Source organism: Sarcophilus harrisii, chromosome 1 (assembly GCF_902635505.1).
Source record: "Sarcophilus harrisii chromosome 1, mSarHar1.11, whole genome shotgun sequence".
NCBI classification, from domain to species: domain Eukaryota; kingdom Metazoa; phylum Chordata; class Mammalia; order Dasyuromorphia; family Dasyuridae; genus Sarcophilus; species Sarcophilus harrisii.
This window is the reverse complement of record NC_045426.1, coordinates 622,844,354-622,867,331: the sequence shown is the minus strand read 5'-3', so window position 1 is coordinate 622,867,331 and position 22,978 is coordinate 622,844,354. Positions and strand designations below refer to the sequence as shown.

The window sequence follows — 22,978 nt, the reverse complement described above, 5'->3', positions numbered from 1 at the left end:
GGTGTAGGCTCCTCATCCCTTCATGCCTGAACCATTGTAATAATTGCAATAGTTTGCCTGCCTCAACCCTTGTCTCCATTCCAATTCATCCTCCATTTAGCTATCAAAGTTATTTTCTTAAAGCTCAGGTCTGATTAAGTCACACACCCCCAACCACAATTCTAGTAGCTCCCTATTGCCTCCAAAATCAAATAAAAAACCCTTTCTTTGACATTAAAACCCTTCATTAACTAGTTTCCTTCTACCTTTCTAGTCTTTTTACACCTTAATTCCCAATTTATAATATGATTTACTGACCCTAGCATACTAACTTCTATAACTAAGATGGAGACAAATGGAGCATCTTGTTTATAGAAGTTAGTATGCTAGTGTCAAAGCATCCAATTCAATATGTCAGAAATGGAGATGCCAGAATGGAAGTCAGTAGAGAAGTTGGAGCAGAATTTGAGAATCATCAGCATAGAGGTGATAACTAAATTCACGGGTGCTGTTGAGATCACCAAGTGAAGTAGTATAGAGGGAGAAGGAGGCCCACGTTCACAGTTACTATTGATGTGAACTTCTGTCTGACTCATAATAATAACAATTCTTCCTCCCAGGGTTTGTGACCCAGGAACTTCCTTAAAGTTGTACAAGAATTGAATAGCTTCAGATCCTGGTGAGTTCCTCATTGGAGATTGTACGATAAAAGATTTAGAGCTGGAAAGGGTCTTTGAAACTATCAAGTTAAACTCTCTACTGATGAGAAAACTGAAGTATAGAGAGGCCTTGTCCTATACTACATGATTGGTTTTAGAGGTACAAGTTGAGCACAAGTCTTTCTAATTCCAAATGTCAAAACAAGCATCCTATGCATCATGCTAGAAGCTAGATGACCAATGGTCCAGGAATGTTGTGTACACAATATTTAGGCATTAGCTATTGGTCAGATAAAATGATCTCTGAAGTTCCTTTTAGACCTTCAATTCTGTAATAGTGCAAAAGAATAAATGCACATAATCTAACATGGCTAAGTTAAATTGGTTAAAAGAAAAGCATACCACAAGATGGTAACTTTCCTTGCAGTCGAGTCCCCTGGATTTCTTTCCCATTGGCATCCACACACCAGCACAGCCCTCCCTGTTGGCATTGCACTGGTTGGTAGTCTCCGTTATCCTTGCAGGATGGAGTATAGGCATGCCCAAAGCTAGTTGCTGCCAACCTCTCAACCTCACACTTTGTTGGACCTGTGAAAAAATATCCATACAATAAAGAGGAAAACTGTGAAAAGAGTTTCTACATCGATTTCATTGCATTTGGAAAGATTCTAACTAGGAATGAGAACTGGACCTGTGCTATTATTGATACAGGGAATTGATAGGACAAAACTACCTCTACTCGTTCAAGTGAGCATCTTCTCTGTAATTTACACAATATTAAAAGATTAAGTGATTTACCCAGACTAACATACATTATGTGTTACAGGTGAAACTTGAAACTACATTTTTGCATTATCAAGCTCAATCCCCTTCTCCCCCCACAGCATCATCCTAAAACTTAGGCTTGGAGTTACAAGATTTGATTTAATGTTGGCCTGACCTCAGTTTACTAAAACTCAGTCTTCTCATTTCTAAATTAGGGATAACAATACTTGTTTGCTTAATTTCTAAAGTTAGGATCAGGCAAGTTCTCCATAAATGGGAGCTATTGTAGAGTTTGTGGCTATGTTTGCAGGAAGTTTTTCATTCCCCACTGTAAATATCAATTAAAAAGACAAAGTCATCAAGCCTGCAATTACTTCCATATCCAAACAATTCCCTTCTGGACTTCAAAAGAGTAAAAATATGCATATCTTTAACCAGCTTATTACTTACATTGGAATCTTCCAGAGATGAGCAATTGAACTGCTAGAAACCGTCTTTTAAGTATCCGGTACAGGGTGGTTTCTGTGAAGGTGGAAGCAGGATCCAGACCAGCAAAAATGGTGTCATAAACTTCGTCTAGCAATAGCTCTAATCCTGGCAAAGGATAAAAGACAAAGGATAAAAGATCTGAAGACAAAAATATCATTCAGAATGCTCTAAATCACTATTGATTAGAGAAATGCAAATTAAAACAACTCTGAAGTACCACCTCAGATTGGCTAACTGACAGGAAAAGATAATTATAAATCTTGGAAGGGATGTAGGAAAACTGGGACACTAATGCATTGTTGGTGGAGTTGTAAAATGATCCAACCATTTTGGAGAGCAATTTGGAATTGTGCTCAAAGGGTTATCTAATTGTGCCATTTGACCCAGCAGTGTCATTACTGGGTCTGTATCCCAAGGAAATCATAAAGGAGGGAAAAGGCCTCACATGTGCAAAAATGTTTGTAGCAACTCTTTTTATGGTAGCAAAGAAGTGGAAAAGGAATAGATGCCCATCAATTAGGGGATGGCTGAACATGTTAAGGAAATATTATTGTTCTATAAAAAATGATGAACAAGCTGACTTTAGAAAGGCCTGGAAAGATTTACATGAACAGATGCTGAGTAAAACAAGCAGTACAATAGAATACATTGTATACAATAATAGGAAGAATATGTGATGACCAAGTCTTATGAAAGACTTGGTTCTTCTCAGTGGTTCAGTGATCCAAAGCAATTCCAATAGACTTTGGACAGAAAATGCTGTCTGCATAGAGAAAAAGAACTAGATAGACTGAATGTAAATCAACATGCTATATTCACTTGTTTTTTCTGTATTTTTTTTACCTCTCCCATGGTTTTTCCCTTTTGCTCTGATTTTTTTCTCCCAACATGATTCATAAATCAATAAGTATTAAAAATAAATAAATTTACTAAAAAATTTTTAAAAAATCATTCAGATAAGGTCTCACAATTTTCCTAGGCAAAGAGATCCTAAAAGAGATATGGTACTTATAGCTATTACAAGATCCAGGATACAGTCCTAACTGGGGTCTACTCAGTTTATGAATCTGTGATGACATAGAGTTCTGTATCCATAAACCCTCAATAAATTTAAATGTATCCTACAAGGATTTCAGTTTCTTCCAGTCACTCATCTTCCCAAAGATTCTCCTGTCCTCAAAATTAATTTCCATTTTCTTCTCTGAGGACAGAAATTGAATTTTTCCAAAACATCTGACTGGCAAATAAAAGAATGAAATACAACACCTTTCTCATTCTGTACTTACAGAGTTGATTTTTTGTATCCTTGTGCAGATCTTTGCATTTATCCAAGTTAAATTTTAAATACAATCCCTGCCTACTCCTTTCTTACCTGAAGTGCCCTTACCTGTCTCTGCCAGTTCCCGTCCCTGACTGTCAACACAGTAGCAATACCCAGAAACTTCTGGGAATCTGTTTCTAAATGAACTGAATGTCCAAAATGCCTCTGGGAACCTAAAATGGAAATTGATTTAAAATCACCATTCCATATACTTCAGACTTAATGAGGTTTTATTTTTTCTGGAGAAACAGGTAAATGAAGCCCAGTATAATAGGAGCCCCTTGAAAAGAAGGACATAATAAATAGATGGTAAATTTCATCTTTACTACAATAAATCTGTTATTTTCTAATGGGGACAAAAGGAAGGAAATGACCAAGATTTCTTCCTAATAAATAAATCTGTGTCATCTTGTTCAAGAAAGAATTACCTATTCATTAGCAGTTTGAGTTTTTTTCCTGCCACAAACATTTCTCAACAAATCCAGCTAGAAACAGGTCATGAAAACCTTCATCATATGTTTCTGAGTTAGACAATAACTTAAGAGATTTTTATACCTTAACAAGCTTTGAAAGCATATTTTACATGGTACAAACTCTTGTTGCTTGACACTGAACAATTTTAGTAGCTTTTAAAACTTCCAAGAATGAGAGAATCAGATTATGCCCAAAGAAATTATAAAATGGAAATTCCATAAGACCATTATTAAAAACTTAAGGGAAAGAGACTGGGTACATAACTATGTCTCATTCCAATAAATGTCTCATTCCAGAGAGGTTTGCTACAACCCTTGATACAAGGGTCATGGTTATAGTTTTCTATACCCAGAGATCAGAAGCCAAAGGAGTAAAACCCATAAAGAGAAATACTTCATGTTGCTATCTATTCACAGGTAAGGGAGAACTGAGCATTCTCCTAAAAGAAAAATTCAGTAGTTAATTTTCTTTAATTTAATTTAAATTTTAATTAATTCTTTTAATTTAAATTTCTTTTAATTTAAATTTGAAGCAAAAATGATATTTTTGCATTAATTCTTCATCATCTATTATCAGGATATATTATATTATATATATTATATAGTGCTATAGTAATATTATAATATCTCATGATATTTTATCATATATTATATCACATATGCTGTAACAATATGATGAAGTCTGCTCAGGCCCTTTGAGTAACAAACTTTAATTTTTCAGAGACCATAATACTCCATAAATGCTTGCCACCATACTAAGTCACAAGAAAATCATTGGTATTGAACATTATACCCAAATTTGTTCCATGGAGATCTTAGGGTCATCATAAGAATTTTGCAGTTTTCCAGAGTTAATCTATTTAACTCTTCCCCTGTTCAGATTTAATTCCAGATACAATTCATTTTTTACTTGCGGTATCTATATAAAATGTGCAAGAGACACACAGAGAGAGAACAAGATTGAGAGAGAAAGAAGAGGAAGGAAGGAAGGAAGGAAGGAAGGAAGGAAGGAAGGAAGGAAGGAAGGAAGGAAGGAAGGAAAGAAGAAAGAAAGAAAGAAAGAAAGAAAGAAAGAAAGAAAGAAAGAAAGAAAGAAAGAAAGAAAGAAAGAAAGAAAGAAAGAAAGAAAGAAAAGAAAGAAAAGAAAAGAAAAGAAAAGAAAAGAAAAGAAAAGAAAAGAAAAGAAAAGAAAAGAAAAGAAAAGAAAAGAAAAGAAAAGAAAGAAGGAAGGAAGGAAGGAAGGAAGGAAGGAAGGAAGGAAGGAAGGAAGAAGGAAGAAAAGGGGAGGAGGGAGGAAATGAGGAGGAGGGAGAGAGGAAAGGAAAGGAAAGGAAAGACATGGACGTATATATATATACATATATATGCATATTAATGGAGGTGCTTTTTAACTAGTTCATCCAATTTTGTATCATAGTCTGAAAGATACGCATTCCTCATCATTTATTATTTTTCTGGGTGGAGGAACTATTAATCTCATTCAGAAAGCTCTCTAAGGTTTCAGGGTTTGATGAAATCAATGTCATTGACTAACAAGAGTATTTGGAGAACTTCACTATTCATGGGGAATTTCTCTTCAACTTGGACTCTATTGAATTTCCTCTGTGATAAAGTTGTATGACCAAGCAAATCACTTAACTCTGTGTACCTCAGTTTCTTTATCTATAAAATGAGTTAAAGAAGGAAATGGCAAACCACTCCAGTAACTTCAGCTGTCTCCAAGGCCTAGGACAGCCAGTTGCCAAAAGTAGGTGTTTTAAAGAAGGAACATAGAGAATTTTTAAGGCTTGGAGCTAGAAAGAAGACCATAGATGTGACACAGTGAGGTGAGACTAGCAGGGTTTATCAGATAATAGTCAGAAAAGGAGAGATCAAATTGTTCAGAATATCATTCATTAATTTATTCAAACATTTAGCAAGTCTTATTATGTCAATCAAAGATATGATATAGTGGAAAGAAGTTCAGTCTTGGAGTCAGGAAGACCTAGTTTCCACTCCTTCCCCATAACCATAAATAAGTCATTAAATTTTTAGGAGTCTAGTTATCACTCTAAGACACATTAAATACCAAAGGAATTTCTGTTTTGCATCAGTAAAAGGAATTTCCACATTGGGAGCTTCCCAAACCAATGACAATGTAAAATCAACTTCTGGTGCTAAGACTAGGTAAAGATATTGAAGCTTAAGATGGTTATTCATAGAAGCATAGAGTATTAGTTATAGAGGAAAACATAAAATTCATCTAACCCAAAGCCTTTATTTTTCTGGAAACTGAATTAGCCCTAGAAAGGGGAAATGATGATGGCAATAAAGCTAGCTTAAATATCAGACCTGGACCTCTGTTTCCCAAACCAGTACTTTGAAGCATATCCTCATTGCCTTTCTGCATTCATAGAATAATCAGCTAAAATGAGACTTGTTGCTAAGAAAATCAAAAAGAAGCTGCTTGCCAGAAAGAGCTGAATAAGGCTGCAGAATGGTTGTTTCACTGAATTCATTAAGGTTAAAGAAAAAGGTCTGCTCAGATATAGGATTTTAATTAATTGAGTCCAGACAATGTTGTGGGAAGTTCAAATAAAATGTGGTTGGAAAACAAGATAGAAACACATGAGAAGGAGGCAATGTGGGAAAAGTGGAAAGGACATTGGATCAGCCAGAAAGAAGACCCAATGTACTTAATAACCTTGGACAAACTGCAACTTAGGTTATTGTGTCTGTTCCACAAACTATGTCAGAGATAAAACTTGACCTTGGAGAAGTATTTGAAGAAGCTCACTCTAGCCTAATAACTTAAAGCTTCTTATTTTCTGATCCAGCCATTCTGGAGAGCAATTTGGAACTATGCCCAAAAGGCTATAAAACTGCAAACTCTTTAATCCAGCAGTGTTTCTATTGAGTCTCTATCCCAAAGAGATCATAAAAGAGGAAAAAGTACCCACATGTGCAAAAATATTTGTAGCAAACCCTTTTTATAGCAGCAAGAAACTGGGAATTAAGTGAATAAGTGAAGATATATGAATATAAAGGAACACTACTGTACTATAAGAAATGATGAGTAGGCTGATTTCAGAAAAGCCTGAAAAGACTTATTTGAATTGATGCTAAGTGAAGTAAGCAGAATCAGGATATTGTACATAGCAACAAGATTATGTGTATGATGAACTGTGATGGATGTGGCTCTTTTCAACAATGAGGCAATTCAAGGCAATTTCAATAGACTTATGATGGAAAGTACTATGTGCATCCAGAGAAAGAACTTTGGACACTGAATATGGATGAAAGCATAGTATTTTCACCATTTTGTTGTTGTTTTGCTTGTTTGTTTGTTTTTTCCCTTTTTTTCTCGTGTTGGTTTTTCCATGTTGATCTTATTTTTTTTCTTGCACAGAATGATAAGTATAGAAAGATATTTAGAAGAATTGCATATCTTTAACCTCTATTGAATTGTTTGCTATCTAAGGAAGGATGGAGGAGGGGAAAGGGAGAAAATTTTGTAACAAAAGATTTTGCAAAGGCAAATGTTGAAAACTATTTTTGTATGTATTTGGGAAAGTTAAAATACTTTTTAAAAAAGTTTCCTGTTTTAATTAATTATTATTGCTAATTAGATGAAACCAGACTTTCTCATTCCAGACCCCACCCCTTTTCCTATTACATCATATCAACTTACATAGTGTCTCGAAGTTACAAAGTCCTATGTTCATTTGATTCTCACAATGTGATTCAGTATATCAAAATACAATTTTGATTTCACTCACTTCAAGTGAGGCTCAAAAATGTAAAAAAAAAAAAAAAAAAAAAAAAAAAAAAAAAAAAAAAAAAAAAAAAAAAAAAAGTCCAGTGCTTTTTCCACATAAAATAAGTTCACAACTAAAGGAAACAATACTTAGAGAAATCTAACCTGAATATGCCATCCAGTGAATTAGAAGCTCTGGTGAGGAAAATAAACCTGGCAACAACACAAAGTCTCCTTTTGACTTGGTTAATTCCTGCCTTCAATTGAATCCTGGGCCATACAGTGAAGCTTCAAAAGCTTCACTCACTTTGCTTGCTATGTTTGGATTCCTAAAATTACATGGCCTTTTACCTAAAGGAAACCTTGCTATGTTGCTATAAAGAAAAAGCATCACTTCACGGAGGAATATATCTATATAACTACATAGGTAGATCTATTCAATATAGAAATATACACACAAATATATATGTATGTATACATGTTTTTATTTTTGAGAGAGCTAAATAGATATACATGCATTTATAGAAATATAGATAAATAAAGAAGGTTTGGGGATTTTTTTTTTCCTAACTACCAATTATAATGGAGGCATTCTAATTCCTGGGCTGCCCTCTAGTGGAAACAGGCAGAAAGTAAACCAAACTAAGCATGATAAAAGCTAGCTTCTTCATCCAAGTTATCAATCAATAAACATTATTAAGTGCCTGCTATGTTCCAAGTACTGTGTTAAACTCTGGGGGTACAAAAAGAGGCAAAAGACAACTCCTGATCTCAAAGAGCTTATAACTTAATGAAGGAGATATATTAACAATTATAGACAAAGCAAGGCACATACAGGATAAATAAGAAATAATCAACGGCAATAAGGGTGAAGACTTTCCATAGAAACTGGGATTTTACTTGAGAGTTAAAGGAAGCCAGGGAGGTTAGTAGTTGCAACTGTCTTCTCAAAGTGGAAAACACCTCTAAATTTATAGCATAATTAGAAACAGAAAGAATCTTTAATCAATTCACATCGCCAATAGGATAGGAATTTGCCAGAAAGTCCCTATGTGTTCTCAAATCAAGCTATTATTTTGTTCTACTGATAAGACCGACTTAAGGTCTGTGGACAAAATATATATATATATATATATATATATATATATATATATATATATATGTATATATTTCCACCACATCTGTAAAATGAGGACAATAATCTCTTATATATACATTTTCCAGGTTATTTTGAGGATCAAATGAAATTTTGTATACCAAAAAATTCTTCAATAGCAAAATAGAGTACAAAAAATAGAGGCTATTGTTAATATTAAGTGAAATGGCATGCCACATGGATGTCATGCTGTGGATTTCAAATGTTAGAATTGAAATGGATCTTAGAGGTCATCTGATCTAACTCTTCTTTTTGTGGATGAACAAACAGAGGTCTAGAGAGAAATAACTTGTCAAGATCACATATCTGCCTTGAGGATAAAACATGAACTCCCTAGTCTTTCATTTAGGGCCCACCATAGTCTTTCTGGGACAATGGAAGGAGCACTGGATCTGGAGTCAGGAAGATCATCTTCATGAGATCAAATACAGCTTTAGACACATACTAGCTGTGTGATTGTTTACTCCTGATTGTCTCAGTTTCTGAATCTGTAAAATGTGCTAGAAAAGGAAATGGCAAAGTATTGCAATATCTTTGCCAAGAAAAGGCCAAACAGGATCACAAATAGTAGGACATGACTAAATAACAATAGTCAGCCTACAGCTCATCTGTCCAGCTTTATTTTACACTCTTTTCCATCACATGCATTTCCTTCCAGGAACATTGGACTATTAGATTTTTTTCTGATCTCATCTTATGTCTTTCTACTTCCATACATTTGTATAGCTCATCTCCCAAATCCTTTATCATCACCTTTTACTACTGATATCCTTCTCACTTCCAAGTTCATCTCGTTTCACCTTCTCCACTAACTGACAAACTTGCTAAATATTGGCTTAATTAAAATGGGTTAGGCTAAGGCTCCTATTCATTGTACTTTAAATCTTAACTCTGTTACTTCCTCCCTGTGTGATTTTTGGACAAATCATTTCATCTCTCTGGGCCTCTGTTTCCCCACTTATAAAATTAAGAGGTTGGAAGAGATAATTTTGAAGGTCCCATTCTATTCCAGACCTCATGAACCTGAATTCCCATTTAGGCTTCTTTCACTGGCTCAGTATGGTATTTATTATCTTTTCATAAAAAAATGGACTACACAGATATCACTATTTTAAGTTTAGTTTCCTTGGAAAGTATTTTATGTTTGATATTTTCCTTCTATCCAAATTCTTCCTTTTGAAATTGATATTCATTAACTTCCAAGTTAATTGATCATAGTTCCAGAATTACAAAATCCGGAGATACTAGGTGGCATAGTGGAAAAAGTACTCAGCCTAAAGTCAGAAAGACTTGAATTCAAACTCTAGCCTCAGACCCTTACTAGCTCTGTGATCCTGGGTAAGCCACTTAATCCAGTCTGCCTTATTTTCCTCATGACTAAAAATAAGCTAAAGAAGAAAATGAGAAATTGCTCCAGTATCTCTGCCCAGAAAATTCCAAATGGGGGCATGAAGAGTTGGACTGAACAACAATAACACTTTTAGTGAAAATTGAATGATATGATATAACATAATTTGTTTTGCCTAGGACCATCACTGAAAATCATAGCCAAAAAAAGTGCAAGTAACCACCATCAGATGTAAAGAGATGGCCCAGGCAGGCAGATTTTTTTTTTGCAAACTCCCCCTACCTATTATAGCTATGAATTAGGTCAAAAACCATCATATCTGTAGTGTTGACGAATTTGCACTGGACTGGCATAAACTCTCCACTAGATGAACACTGAGGAGGCGACTTTTCTCCCACACCATGAAGGATGCGGCGATTTCTAATCTCACAGCTCCCTGGACCTGGTGGGAAATTAGAAAATGAATAACTTGTAAATTTGTGTATTCTTGAAGTCAAAAAATAAATAAACATTCTCTACATGTGACATCATGACACAACAAAAAACAAAAACAAGAACTGATGAATATTTACAATGAGAAAAAACAACCAATAAATTCATTCATTAGGATCCTGACTATACTTTATCATTGGTCAAATATTGATGTCTATCAACTTAGGAAAGTTAATTTAAGTAAGATTTTTTCCTCAATGAGGGTCAGTTATTGAACATGAGTAAATGAGAAGATGTTTGAATTTTTATAATTTTACAATGTGTTGAAATATCATTTCTGTGTTATCCCCAAAGTCTTGCAGTTAGCTTACTGTACTAAGACTTTTGGAACACCATTCATTTTGAGAATTGTTAGATAACCATATTTGATCAGTAGTATATTGTTATGAAAACAATTTTCATTCAAACTAACAAAACAATTAGCATTTAAGATTAAAAAATAAATGTAAACATACTAAGCATAAGGTGCTAAATACTACTTACATCTTGTTGGCTTTCCCCTTTGCCGGGTCCCATATACTTCCATTCCTTCCGAATCCACACACCAGCACTGTACCATGCCCAAATCACACTGTACCAGCTCATATTCTCCTGAATCTTGACACTGAGGGAGGTAGGAGGTGGCAGTGCTATTGAGGTAGCTGCTTACCAAGATCTGCTGTTTTTGGAGTTGGCAAAAGGATAGACCTAAGCAACCAAGAAACCAGTTGAGAGAAGAAGGGAGAGTATGGTAACAATAAATAGGTGAAGTCATTAGGTCCATTTTACAGTTAAAGGACCAAATAAGATAAATGATTTATCCAAGACCACACAATTATTGTTGCTTTTCCAGTTATGTTCAACTCTTCATGACTCTATTTGGAGTTTTCTTGGTAAAGGCAGTAAAGTGGTTTGTTATTTTTCTTTTCCAACTCATTTTTTAGTACAGGAAAGTGAGGCAATCAGTGTTAAGTAATTTATCATGGATCATATAACTGGGAAGTGTCCAGAGCCAGAATTGAATTAAGGAAGATAAATCTCCCAAACTGCAATCTGGCATTTTATTCACCACACCACTTAATTACCCTATGCAATTATAGTATATGAAAAAAAAAATGAATCAGATCTCTTTGCTACAAATCTATCATGTAGACAAATCCATGAAAACATAACAAAACCACGAAACATAATCTCAACTTAAGCCATTATGAGATTTTGGGGGGATTTTAAAAAAAGAAAAAAGCTAGTTTGGGAAAATGTTATGTGTTTTTAATCTCTTGGGGTTTTTTAGGGTTTTATGTTTGTTTATTTTTGTTTTGTTTTACCTTCTGGGTACCATAGTTGTAGAATGCATGAACTTCTAAAGTGGTTTTATAATAATAAATTTCTCATTGTTTCCAAGAACTCTGATCCAATAATCCTGGCTTCCATGAAATTTCTTGAACTCAATATTCCATCTCTAGACTCAGAGAATTTTCACTCATTGTTCCTCATATCTGGACATCTCCCCCTTCATCTCTCTGCCTCCTAGCTTTTCTGGCTTCCTTCAAGCCTCAGCTAAAGTTTGACCTTTTACAAGAAGTTTTCCTAGTTATCTTAGATCTTCATGCCTTCCCTCTGTGACTATCCCCAGTTAATTCTGAATATGTTTTTTTAATATAGTTGTTTGCATTTTGTCCACCCCCCAATAATTTGTAAGCTCCTTGAGAGCAGGGGATGATTTTTGCCCTCTTTGTATCCCCAGACCTTAGTCCAATACCTGCTACATAAAATAAGTGCTTGATGTTCTTGTACCAGTTCCTTGCTTGTTTTCTGATATGTGACACCATAGTAATTGAAAGTATTTGTGATAACTATGCAGCACTTTGGGATTATCTGGTTCTTTCAGATAGACAAAGACAGGTCAAGCAAAAATATATTTGCCAGCTACAAGCTGGCCTTTCCTCTTTTCTGACTCCTCTATAGCCCACTGGGTCTATGCTATGCTGCATTTCTGAAGAATGGAATCATAGAATCATAAAGATTAGAAAAGGACAGGATCTTAGAATCCATATAATCCAATTCCCCTCATTTTACAGATTAGAAAACTGAGGGGCAGAAAAAGTAAATGATTGAATCTAAGTCACACAGGGAATAAGTATTAAATATTGTTCCAGTGTCTCCTCATGCAGAAGATACTTTTGTAGAAACCAGAAGGCAAGTTTTCTTTCAATTATGTTCTAAACAGAGAGCAAAATGTTATTCATCCTTCTTTTAAAATTATTCATGTCCATAGAGTAAAATAAGGCAAAACTATTGTAAACTTGCTCTAGTTCTTAGCTGTATGATTTGGAAGTCAGGAAATATAATTTTAAACCCTAGCTGTGTCATTAGCTAGCTGTTTGACATTGGGCAAACAATTTAACCATTTTGAATTTCAACTCTTTCATTTGTAAAATGAGAAAACTAAAAGAAAACCAACGATTCTTTTCAGAAGCTACATGGTGCAGTGAACAAGTGCCAGGACTGGAGTCAGAAAGATTCCTCTTGTGGAATTAAAATCCTGCTCCAGTCAGTTACTAGCTTCCTATTCTTGGGAAAGATGCTTAATTCTATTTGCCTCAGTTTTCTCATCTGTAGGATGGAACTGGAGAAGGCAAACCACTCCATTATCTCTGCCACAAAAAGCCCAAATGGAGTCATGAAGAGTTGACAGGGAATGAAACAAGTGAACAAAAGAATTCTTTCTATCACTATGATTTTGCAAGAGAACTAATAAAGAGAACTAATAGAATCATTGTTAAATGTATTTACTAGTATCAGGGCTATTTCTAAGGGATCATGAGATTTAGGACCAATACACTAGTGGTATAAACAGCACTGAGCACTGAATTGATCTATCCCAATAATTGATAATGAGGTGACACTAGTTACATAAAACAACCAATTATCCTAAGGGGAAGTTCAATTGTGAAAAGATACTGGAAAATGGGAATTTAGTGGAAAGGGAAGGATGAATGATGATGTAAGAGAAGGGAAAGGGAGTGTAATCAAGCGAAGTCATGTAGATGAGGAATTATGTTTGTTTTAAATATTCCCAGAGAAAAGAGAATTGGAGAAATGAATAGAAGATAGAAGGACTCTGGTTCCATGTGAACATAAACTTGACAAGGAGAACTGTTCAACAATGGAAAAGGTTGCTATACTAGATGTAGTGATATTCCTGTAATGAAGAAGTGAAAGTAAAAGAAATGTGACTATCAGTCAGAGATGTCTCAAAAGATATTTTCTTGGGCACTGAGAGTCTCTCTGATTCTGAGATTTTTTTGATTCCCATTCTTTTTGATGTTGGGTAAGCAAAGTTACTTAGCATGCCATAAGTGAGATTTGAACCCATATCCCCTGAGGTATCTTATCCCACACGTACCATTTAGCAGCTAGCATGATGTTCTTCTCATTGTAGACATTGCATAAATATTTGTACAACAAATGAAAAAAATATGTTAAAATGAAAGTCTGATATTATATATAAATAATCCTTTTCAAATTAGATCTATGTTCCAAAGGCTCCTAAGCATGTAAGACTCCCTCCCTTCCATTAAGACACATCCTCAGTCACCATCTTCTACATGAAGATTTTTCTTGATTTCTACAATTCTCAGTGCCCTCCCTCCCAAGCTATTTAGTACTTTTACCATTTTGTGTATATGCATATGTTTAGAGATTACACAAATTCTATATTTACAATAATTATATTTTTATATGTACTTGTCATCCCCTCCCATTAGAATGAAATATCATTGTGCATTGGGATAGTTTCACTCTTTGTACTTGTACTCCCAGAGCCTATGGGAGAGCCTGACATATGGCAAGCATTTAATAAATGCTTGTTGATTGATTGAAGTGAAAAGTGGAAAATTCTTCCATTGTCTGATTTATTCTCTTTCCATATGCTAGGATCCCGCTTTCATACTTACAGGCTGCTGGCAATTCTGCCTTCTTACTGCCTGGAACTTCTTTTCCTTCAGCATCCACACACCAGCATGAAAGGCCATTGTTGCTGCATTGTGTGTTCCTGGAAGGGGAGAAAACAATGCAGAGTTTTTTTCAGGTCTCAATGCTATGACAGTATCATCTTATCTTTGGCTTAAAAAAAATAAATCCAAGTTGAAGTAAAAATTCCCTCACTGCATTATGGAGAGATAAATAACAGAGTGGAGAGAGGGAGAGGACATGAGACATAAAGGAGGAGTTTATTTCTATTCTATTGTGTTTTGGGCATATGTATATATACATATATATACATATACTTGTGTATACATAGAGAGAGAAAGAGAGAAGCAGAGAAAGAGAGAGGGATAGAGAAGAGAGAAGAAAGAAGAGGGAGAGGGGCTAGAGGGAAGGCATTCTAAGCAAAGTTTCAAATTGGATAGGAGAAGAAAAAGAGATGTAGGAAAAGGGAAGGAGAAGTATAATGGAACAAGATGTAATGGAGAGAACAATGTATGGGGAGTCAGTAGAGACAAATTCTTTGTTATGTTTTAACAATGGTGTTAGTACTGGTAATTATTAATTAACTGGAATTAAAACTGATAATAAACTGGTATTATACTGGTAGTTATTAAATAACTGGTCTTAAAACTGGTTATAACTCTGGTATTTCCAAAGGTCTGTCATTAACCTTGTTCTCTTCTCTTTATAATACCATGTTCTCCGAATCCAATAATTCTGGAGAGCAATCTGGAATTATGCCCCAAAAGTTATCAAACTGTGCATACCCTTTGATCCAGCAGTGTTACTACTGGGCTTATGCCCCAAAGAGATACTAAAGAAGGAAAAAGGACTTGTATGTGCCAAAATGTTTGTGGCAGCTCTTTTTGTAATGGCTAGAAACTAGAAAATGAATGAATGCCCATCAATTGGAGAATGGTTGGGTAAATTGTGGTATATGAATGTGATGGAATATTATTGTTCTTTAAGAAATGACCAGCAAAATGAATACAGAGAGGCTTGGAGAGACTTACATGAACTGATGCTAAGTGAAATGAGCAGAACCAGGAGATCATTATACACTTCAACAATACTGTATGAGGATGTATTCTGATGGAAGTGGATTTCTTTGACAAAGAAACCAAATTCAGTTTCAATTGATCAATGATGGACAGAAGCAGCTACACCCAGAGAAAGGAACACTGGGAAATGAGTGTAAGCTGCATTTTTGTTTTTCTTTCCAGGTTATTTTTACCTTCCGAATCCAATTCTTCTTGTGCAACAAGAGAACTGTATGGTTCTGCTCACATATATTGTATCTAGAATATACTATAACATATTTAACATGTATAAGACTGCCTGCCATCTAAGGGAGGGGGTGAAGAGAGGGAAGGGAAAAGTCAGAACAGAAGTGAGTGCAAGGGATAATGTTGTAAAAAATTATCCATGCATATGTTCTGTCAATAAAAAGTTATAATAAAAAATACCATATTCTCTGAATAGAAGAATTGCACATGTTTAGCATATATTGAATTACTTGCCATCTAGTGGAGGTATATATATATATATATATATATATATATATATATATATATATGTAAAGCTTTAATTATTAAAAAATACCATATTCTCTTCCTTGGTGATCTCTTTCACTCACATGGCTTCAACTACACAAATTTCTTATCTATCTCCATCTATGTATGTGTCTGTCCATCTGTGTGTCTGGCCCTCTGTGTGTCTCTCTGTCTCTGTCTCATTCTCTCTCAGTATCTCTTTCATTCTCTTTCTATCTTGTTCTCTCTCTCTCTCAATCATATATCATTCGGTCATGTAATCTTGGCATCCTGAACTCCCCAAACTACAACATGCATCATCATATCTTATTTCCTACCCTTCTGTGGTTAAGAAAAGAAATTTAAGCTTTGGCAAAACTCAAAAAAGAATTTGTCATCAAAGTAAATTTTATTTTGTAAATATTGCTGACAATTCCTGAGATAACTAAAATTGCATTGGAGTAGCACCATGATTGGGTATCTGTCTTATCCATGTGGAATTTGGCATCTTAACCTGATAGCTACAGAATCTTGGAATACTGATCTTAGAATTAAATTAAACCTTAAGGATGATCAAGTTCAGACCTCTTATTTTTTCAGATCAAAAAAACAAAATCCTGCAGAGAAGTAACTAGCCTGAAGTCACATGATAAATGGTAAAGATGATAATAAAACTCAGATCTTCTGGTCCAGTCAGGGACCTTACATAAGAACAGTTCACTTTTTTTTCATATAACAAACATTTCTTATGACTTCAAGTCAATGATAGGTATGTTGATATTAATAGTTATACAATTGATGATACTTGGTAAGTTAACAGAAAAGTTCATTTTATTTATCATTAATTCCTGAAGAATAAAACATGAATTTGTGGCACAATGCTTGGCACATAGTAACAGTTTAAAAGAATTGATTTATCTATCTAAACAATTCCTTTTATTCTAGATGGTAGAAATGGAAAAATTCTATGTTATGTTCAAAGCCAAAATTATAACAATACAAAATCCAAAGGTAAAACAAAGCATCTAGGTCTAATCTTATTGCTAAGGAATTGTCCAAGTATGTTCCAAATCACAATTCTTTCCCTACTACTGATCCCACATGAACTACATTAAACAGTTCAGATATCCCAAAAAGTTACCCCAATCAGGTTACTCTGATTAGTCTACAGTTTGTGAAAAGACTAGTATCATAAGCTATTTTAGAATTAGGCCAATAGTTTTAGTTATTGTTAACCTATGGACAGCAGTAACAACTTCAAAAGTAAATATCACATTGTGGTACCATTGATAGCTATGGTTATAATATTTATATTTAAAAAGAAATTACACAGTATAGCAAGGACCTGGATCTCTCTACCTATCTGCTTTTTATCTATATGGTATATTCTAAAAGAATATAGTAAATTAGGATTGCAATTGAGTTTATGATTATTTAATTAAGCTTCCAAAGATATGATACAAAATTTTACTACATTGAAACTAGGAAATGCACTGTCTAGAGTGCTAGGCAGGGAGCCAGAATGTCATGAGTTCAGAGCCATTATGTATGGCTGGCTGTATGCATGTATGGATGGATGTATTTGTACAATGTCTGTGTGTAGTCATATCCAGGTGATCTATTAGTTTGACTGAATCACCTTTTTTCATCTTTGTTTTCTTCATTAAAAGGGATGTCCTGATGGGGAATAGAGGAAGGAGGAATATACAAAGAAATAAAAGTGATATAAAAAGAAATATTAATATAATTTTTAAAAATATAAATGTTTATGCTAAATATGTCAGTGCTATAAAGGCATTATAAAGGAGTGATGAAAGGAGGACAGTTTAGATCAGTGTTTTATTGACTTTTGCAGAATTTTAAATACTATCAAGAATTTACATGAAAGTCAAGTGCTCTTTATAATTCATTCTTATCTATTCACTTAGGGATGATTCTTAATAACACTGACACAAATGGTCTGTGACTGAGGTTGGATTCTCATATTTAAGATGAGTAAAGATTACGCAATACCAAGATAAAGTTGAAATGGATTCATAATTTAAACATTAAAATGATACTATAAACACATTTGGAGAACGAGGAATAGTTTTCTTGTCAGATCTTTGGAGAAAGAAAGAATTTATGCTTTGGAAAAAGAAGGAATTTATGACCAAAAAAACAAAAACAAAAACAAAAACATGAAATTCAAAATGGATAATCTTGATTACATTTAAATTTAAAGGTTTTGCACAAATAAAACCAATGCAACCAAGATTAGAAAGGAAGTGGAAAGTTGGGAAAGAATTTTTCCAGTCAGTGTTTCTGATGAAGGTCTCATTTCTAAAATATATGGAAAATGGATCCATATTTATTAGACTACAAGTTATCCTCCAATTGATAAATGGCCAAAGGATATGAACAATTTTCAGATCAAGAAATTAAAACCATTTATAGTAATATGAAAAAATACTCTAAATCACTATTGATTAGAAAAATACAAATTAAAACTACTCTGAACTTCCACCTCACCTTTCAGATTGTATGACAGGAAAAGCTAATGATGAATGTTGGAGGGAGAACTAAAGCATTGTTAATAGAGTTGTGAACTGAAGATGAGCAAAAAAATCTTGCTCTTGGGGGTTGCTCATCCAAAGACATTTACATCTGGAAAAGGAAACTCCCAAAGGCCAACAGAATAGAATGTACAAGGGAGATTTAACTGAAGGCAAACCAATTCATTTATTCTAATGCTGTTTATTTGGATTTTTTGATTGTCCTGGTCCATTCATGAGGAGCAATTTTATCTTTTAATATTTCAATATTCAGTTCTGACAAGAGTTACTTTGTAGGCTAGGTGATTTTAAGACAAATCATTTTACCTTTCTGGGCCTCAGTTTTCTCATCTGTAAAATGAGGCAGTTGGGCTAAATTTTCTTTAAGGTCCTTTTCAACAATAACAACAATAAAACCCTCCAGTACCATAAAGAGCTAAAATTTAATCATCCCATTCAGTTGTTTTATAGAAATGATTATTAAATTTTTATTAAGAAGGACAAGCATTGAATACAACAAAGTCTTGCAATTATTTGGAGCAAGTATTCTCCCTGTTCCCATTTATTAGCACTTGTATAGAGAGTCATTAATATTTGACTAAGTCACCAGAGTTTCAGATATACAACTAGTTGAAGCATCTTTTTAAAAATATGATTAGACTAGTTGGTCACCTTACCGGAATCTACCATCTGCTAAGCATTGAGGAACATAGTCTTCTTTCTTCAAGAATGCTTGTTCCCTCTGAAGTTCACAAGGGCGTAAGGGCTGGGAATCTACTTCATATTCTATAAGAAAACAAGATCCTTATTAGAAAATGTGCATAGAATTCATAAAATCCAGACTAAAAAGCAAGCCAAAAATAAATTTGAGGGAAAAATATTATTAAGTAAAGAAAACTATTCTGAGGCTTTAGACAAATACAAAAAAGGTAGAAAGTCTCCTGGAGTTAGAGCCAGAAAATTTGAGTTCAAATCCAGCCTGTATGGTTTATTACCTGAGTGATTTTAAAATAATTACTTAATTTCTCTGGGACTATTTTCTCATTTTCCTTTAATAAATTTTATCAGGAAGGAATATTGACTTGATATTTTCATTCAATTATTTTGCATTACTTAGTCCTTTGTATGATCAGTCCTTTGCTTGTTTTTTTTTTATTAGTCTGCTGTTTACTAAAAGTTTATTTTGTAATCTGTAAAAAATGAAATAGAGTAGACCAGGGATTCTAAACATTTTTGGTGTCATAGACCCCTTCTTAGAATAGTGTTTGTTATCTACATTCATTAATTGAAGAAAATGATCAATTTTAGGAAGAAGTTAATGAAAATAAAATATTGTTTTCTCCAACCAATTTCATAGAACCCCTGAAATCTATTTAGAGAGCTATGAAGTCTATGTTATGAACCTCTTTTCTAAATTTATTCCTGTTTGAGGTATTTAGTTCAACCACTGCCCAAAGCATTTAGTATGTAATTCTTATCCCTCTATAGTTTCCTTAAAAAGCCCTTCTACATCCTCCAGTTTGGTACTTAGATAAATCAGTGCACAAACTTACCAAAGATATTTCCTAATGTTGTGCTGACAAAACATAGCAGGCTACCCAGGAGCAGCCCCGTCATTTTCTAAAGAAAGCCCTTTCCCCTACCTCGGAAAAAGGGAATGAAGCCTTATCCACTATCTCCCTTATAAGCCTTTTATATAATTGCTGCTGTTCCTGACTCACTGATACACTGGGCACTTAAAGGGCAAGAGACTCTGTTGTTATTTTTTTCACTCAGTCATGAGGTATGACCCCCAACTTGTCTCCTTCACAAGTGCTTTAGCATTTCAGAGAGGCACTCAGGCAGCCAAGGAGCTGAAAGAACACTTGGCTACAGAAAACAGGAGCAATGAAGGCTGGGGTTAAGAATTATAGTCTCATAAAATGAATGCCAAAGATATACTTACTATTCATTGAGTTTATTCAGCACTTCAGAGTTTGTAATATTTTTACATATATTATTTCATTTGAGCCCCACAACAATCCCGTGAGCTAGGTATTTAATGCATGGCCATCTCCATTTGACAGGAAGAATCTGTGTTTCAGACATTATCCAGGATTTTCCATGATTAAACAGTATGTCAGAAGTAGTATTTGAAACTAGTCTCACTGATTCTATCCACCATACTACTTGGATTCTAAGAATATAAAACAAGACAGAAAGAAAATGAAAAAATAATGTAATAAAAACAGAGGCAGTATGTTGTAACAGAGAGAAACCTCAAAGCTAGGAAGATCTGAGTTTAATTCCCATTTGACACATGACTGTGTGATCATTGAAATCATAAGCCTAGTCCTCAAATTTTAATGTGGAATAAATATGGCAAACAAGGGAGCTTAATGCAGGAACAAAAATTTAGCCAAATGGGTATATTATTGAAATTTTGTGGATTTCTGGAATCTGTATGCCTGCATGCATATATATAGACACATATGCACATATGTATTGTATATGTATTAACACATTAGAATATCCACATGTGCACAATACACATACACAATTTTGAGATCTATTCTTTCACCTCTTTTATTTTGGGATTCAGATTCTTGGTCCTCTCTGTGAGTGATCTCGTCTTAGCTTATCATAACTAACCAAATTCTTATCCTGTCTATGTTACAATAAATACAATTATTTGCTCAATAATCAGAGACCAGTTATGATCCTCATGTTTCTCTGATTACTAGAAAAAAAAAGATTAAAGTCCAAAGGGAATCTTGGGCTATAAATTTAACTTCATGAGAACAGTATAGAAGGAACTTAGCTAGAATTTAAGTTTAAATGATAATGGTGTTGGAGATTAATTGATTGTATGTTTTGTATGAGTCAGCAATGTTACCTAAGACACAAAAATATAGCTAAAGTTATTTTAGGTTTCATTAAGAGAAGCACAGTGTCTAGAAAGAGGAAAGTGATAGCTCTACTGCTTTCTGCCTTCTACACATCAGTTCTCTTAGGTCATGTCCCTCCTACTAATTACTGCCCTTCCTAATTTTCATAGCTTTTATCAATCAAATGCCCTGCTATTCTATCTATCCCTCCATCTAGCCATCTATCTATCTATCTATCTATTCATCCATCCATATATCCATTGATTTCGATCTAGAAAAATATGAAATACTCAGTTCTCAGTCTACTTACTTTTGATGAACTACTCTTCCACCTCGGTCCCACTAAAGATAGTCATATCCAAGATATTGCCATCCACAAATGTATCACTTCTATTTTCAAAAATAATCTATTTCTATCTAGAAAAATATCAAACACTGTAACCACTCAATTGCCCAATCTACCCACTTCTGGTGAACCAATCTTCCACTCCATCTCAACGACACAAAAAGATGGTCATATCCATGATCTTGCCATCGTCCACAAATGTATTACTTCTATTTTCAAGAATTCCCAAATCCTCTTATTTGAACTTAATTTATAGGATTTTTGCCTTCCCTTCAGTCTTCTCTTTCAAAATTCTCTTCTTTGTCTATACTATTGCCTCCAATCCCTTAACCCTTCATTCTATACCAGATCATCTTCCCTGCAATAGTCATTCTCTTTTTTCCCCCATCTTGACCTCTTGGTGAATCAATTCAATTCTTCATTGTCCTTCACTTTTGAATTCCTTGTCCCCATATCATATCATCAATTACACTCAGACAAACCTCAGCCTTATATCACTCCTATTATTTGTCACTTATATGCTCTTATACATGAAGATGAAGAAAATCATACTACTTTTCTGATTGGGGCCATTACGAATTTTTGTTGTGCTATTCACTGCTGTTAAACAATCCTAATATATCTCCTTTGTTAAATCACTATCCCACTCTCTACAGTGGCTATTCCAAACTATGTCATCCTTCATCAGACTTCCTGTGACTCTTCCTCCCTCCACTTTCTCAGATGAGAACTTTGCCTCATACTTTATAGAAAAATAAATTGAAGCCATTCACTATGAACTTTTCTCCTCTTTCTCAGTTCCTATTTCACATACTTGCTACTACTCTCTGCTTCACCCCTGTATCATATGATGACATGGACTTACTCTTTACCAAAGCTAACCCATCTACTTGTTCAAACAGTTCCATCCCATCCCCTATGCTCCAAAAAATTTCTTCCTCTGGCGTACCCACTCTTTCCCTAATTTTCAATTTTTCCCAGTCTACTGATTCATTTCCTGCTGTCTAAAAACAAGTTTATGTCTACATCCTCAAAAATCTCTAATTTGATCCTTCCACATGTGCCCTATATCCAATCCTTTGCCAAGTACTTTTAACTCTACCTTTGTAGAATCTCTTATATATGTATCTTGCTCTCCTCTAATACTGTGAATACCTTCACACAGGCTCTTATCACCTTATACCTGAACTGGTTAATTTCCCTGCTTCTGATCTCTTCCCATGCCAATCCATATTAAGCTCAGCTGTCAAACTGGCCTTCCTTAATCATAGTTTGACCATAATACCTCCTATGCAATAAATGTCAATGGTTC

General features: G+C 34.4%; 1 protein-coding gene across 1 annotated transcript in view; it reads right to left on the bottom strand.

Moving 5' to 3' along the window:
• Positions 1-20,105, bottom strand: part of TG (thyroglobulin) — a 352,924-nt gene extending 332,819 nt beyond the window's left edge. The window contains exons 1-8 of the mRNA XM_031947228.1: positions 20,007-20,105; positions 19,131-19,239; positions 14,354-14,451; positions 10,902-11,105; positions 10,209-10,368; positions 3,280-3,386; positions 1,854-1,997; positions 1,041-1,226 (exon numbers count right to left, since the gene is read on the bottom strand). Of these exons, the coding sequence (XP_031803088.1) occupies positions 1,041-1,226; positions 1,854-1,997; positions 3,280-3,386; positions 10,209-10,368; positions 10,902-11,105; positions 14,354-14,451; positions 19,131-19,239; positions 20,007-20,070 (1,072 nt within the window). The 5' untranslated portion in view covers positions 20,071-20,105. The remainder of the gene's footprint in view (positions 1-1,040; positions 1,227-1,853; positions 1,998-3,279; positions 3,387-10,208; positions 10,369-10,901; positions 11,106-14,353; positions 14,452-19,130; positions 19,240-20,006) is intronic.
• Positions 20,106-22,978: the final 2,873 nt, after the last annotated feature.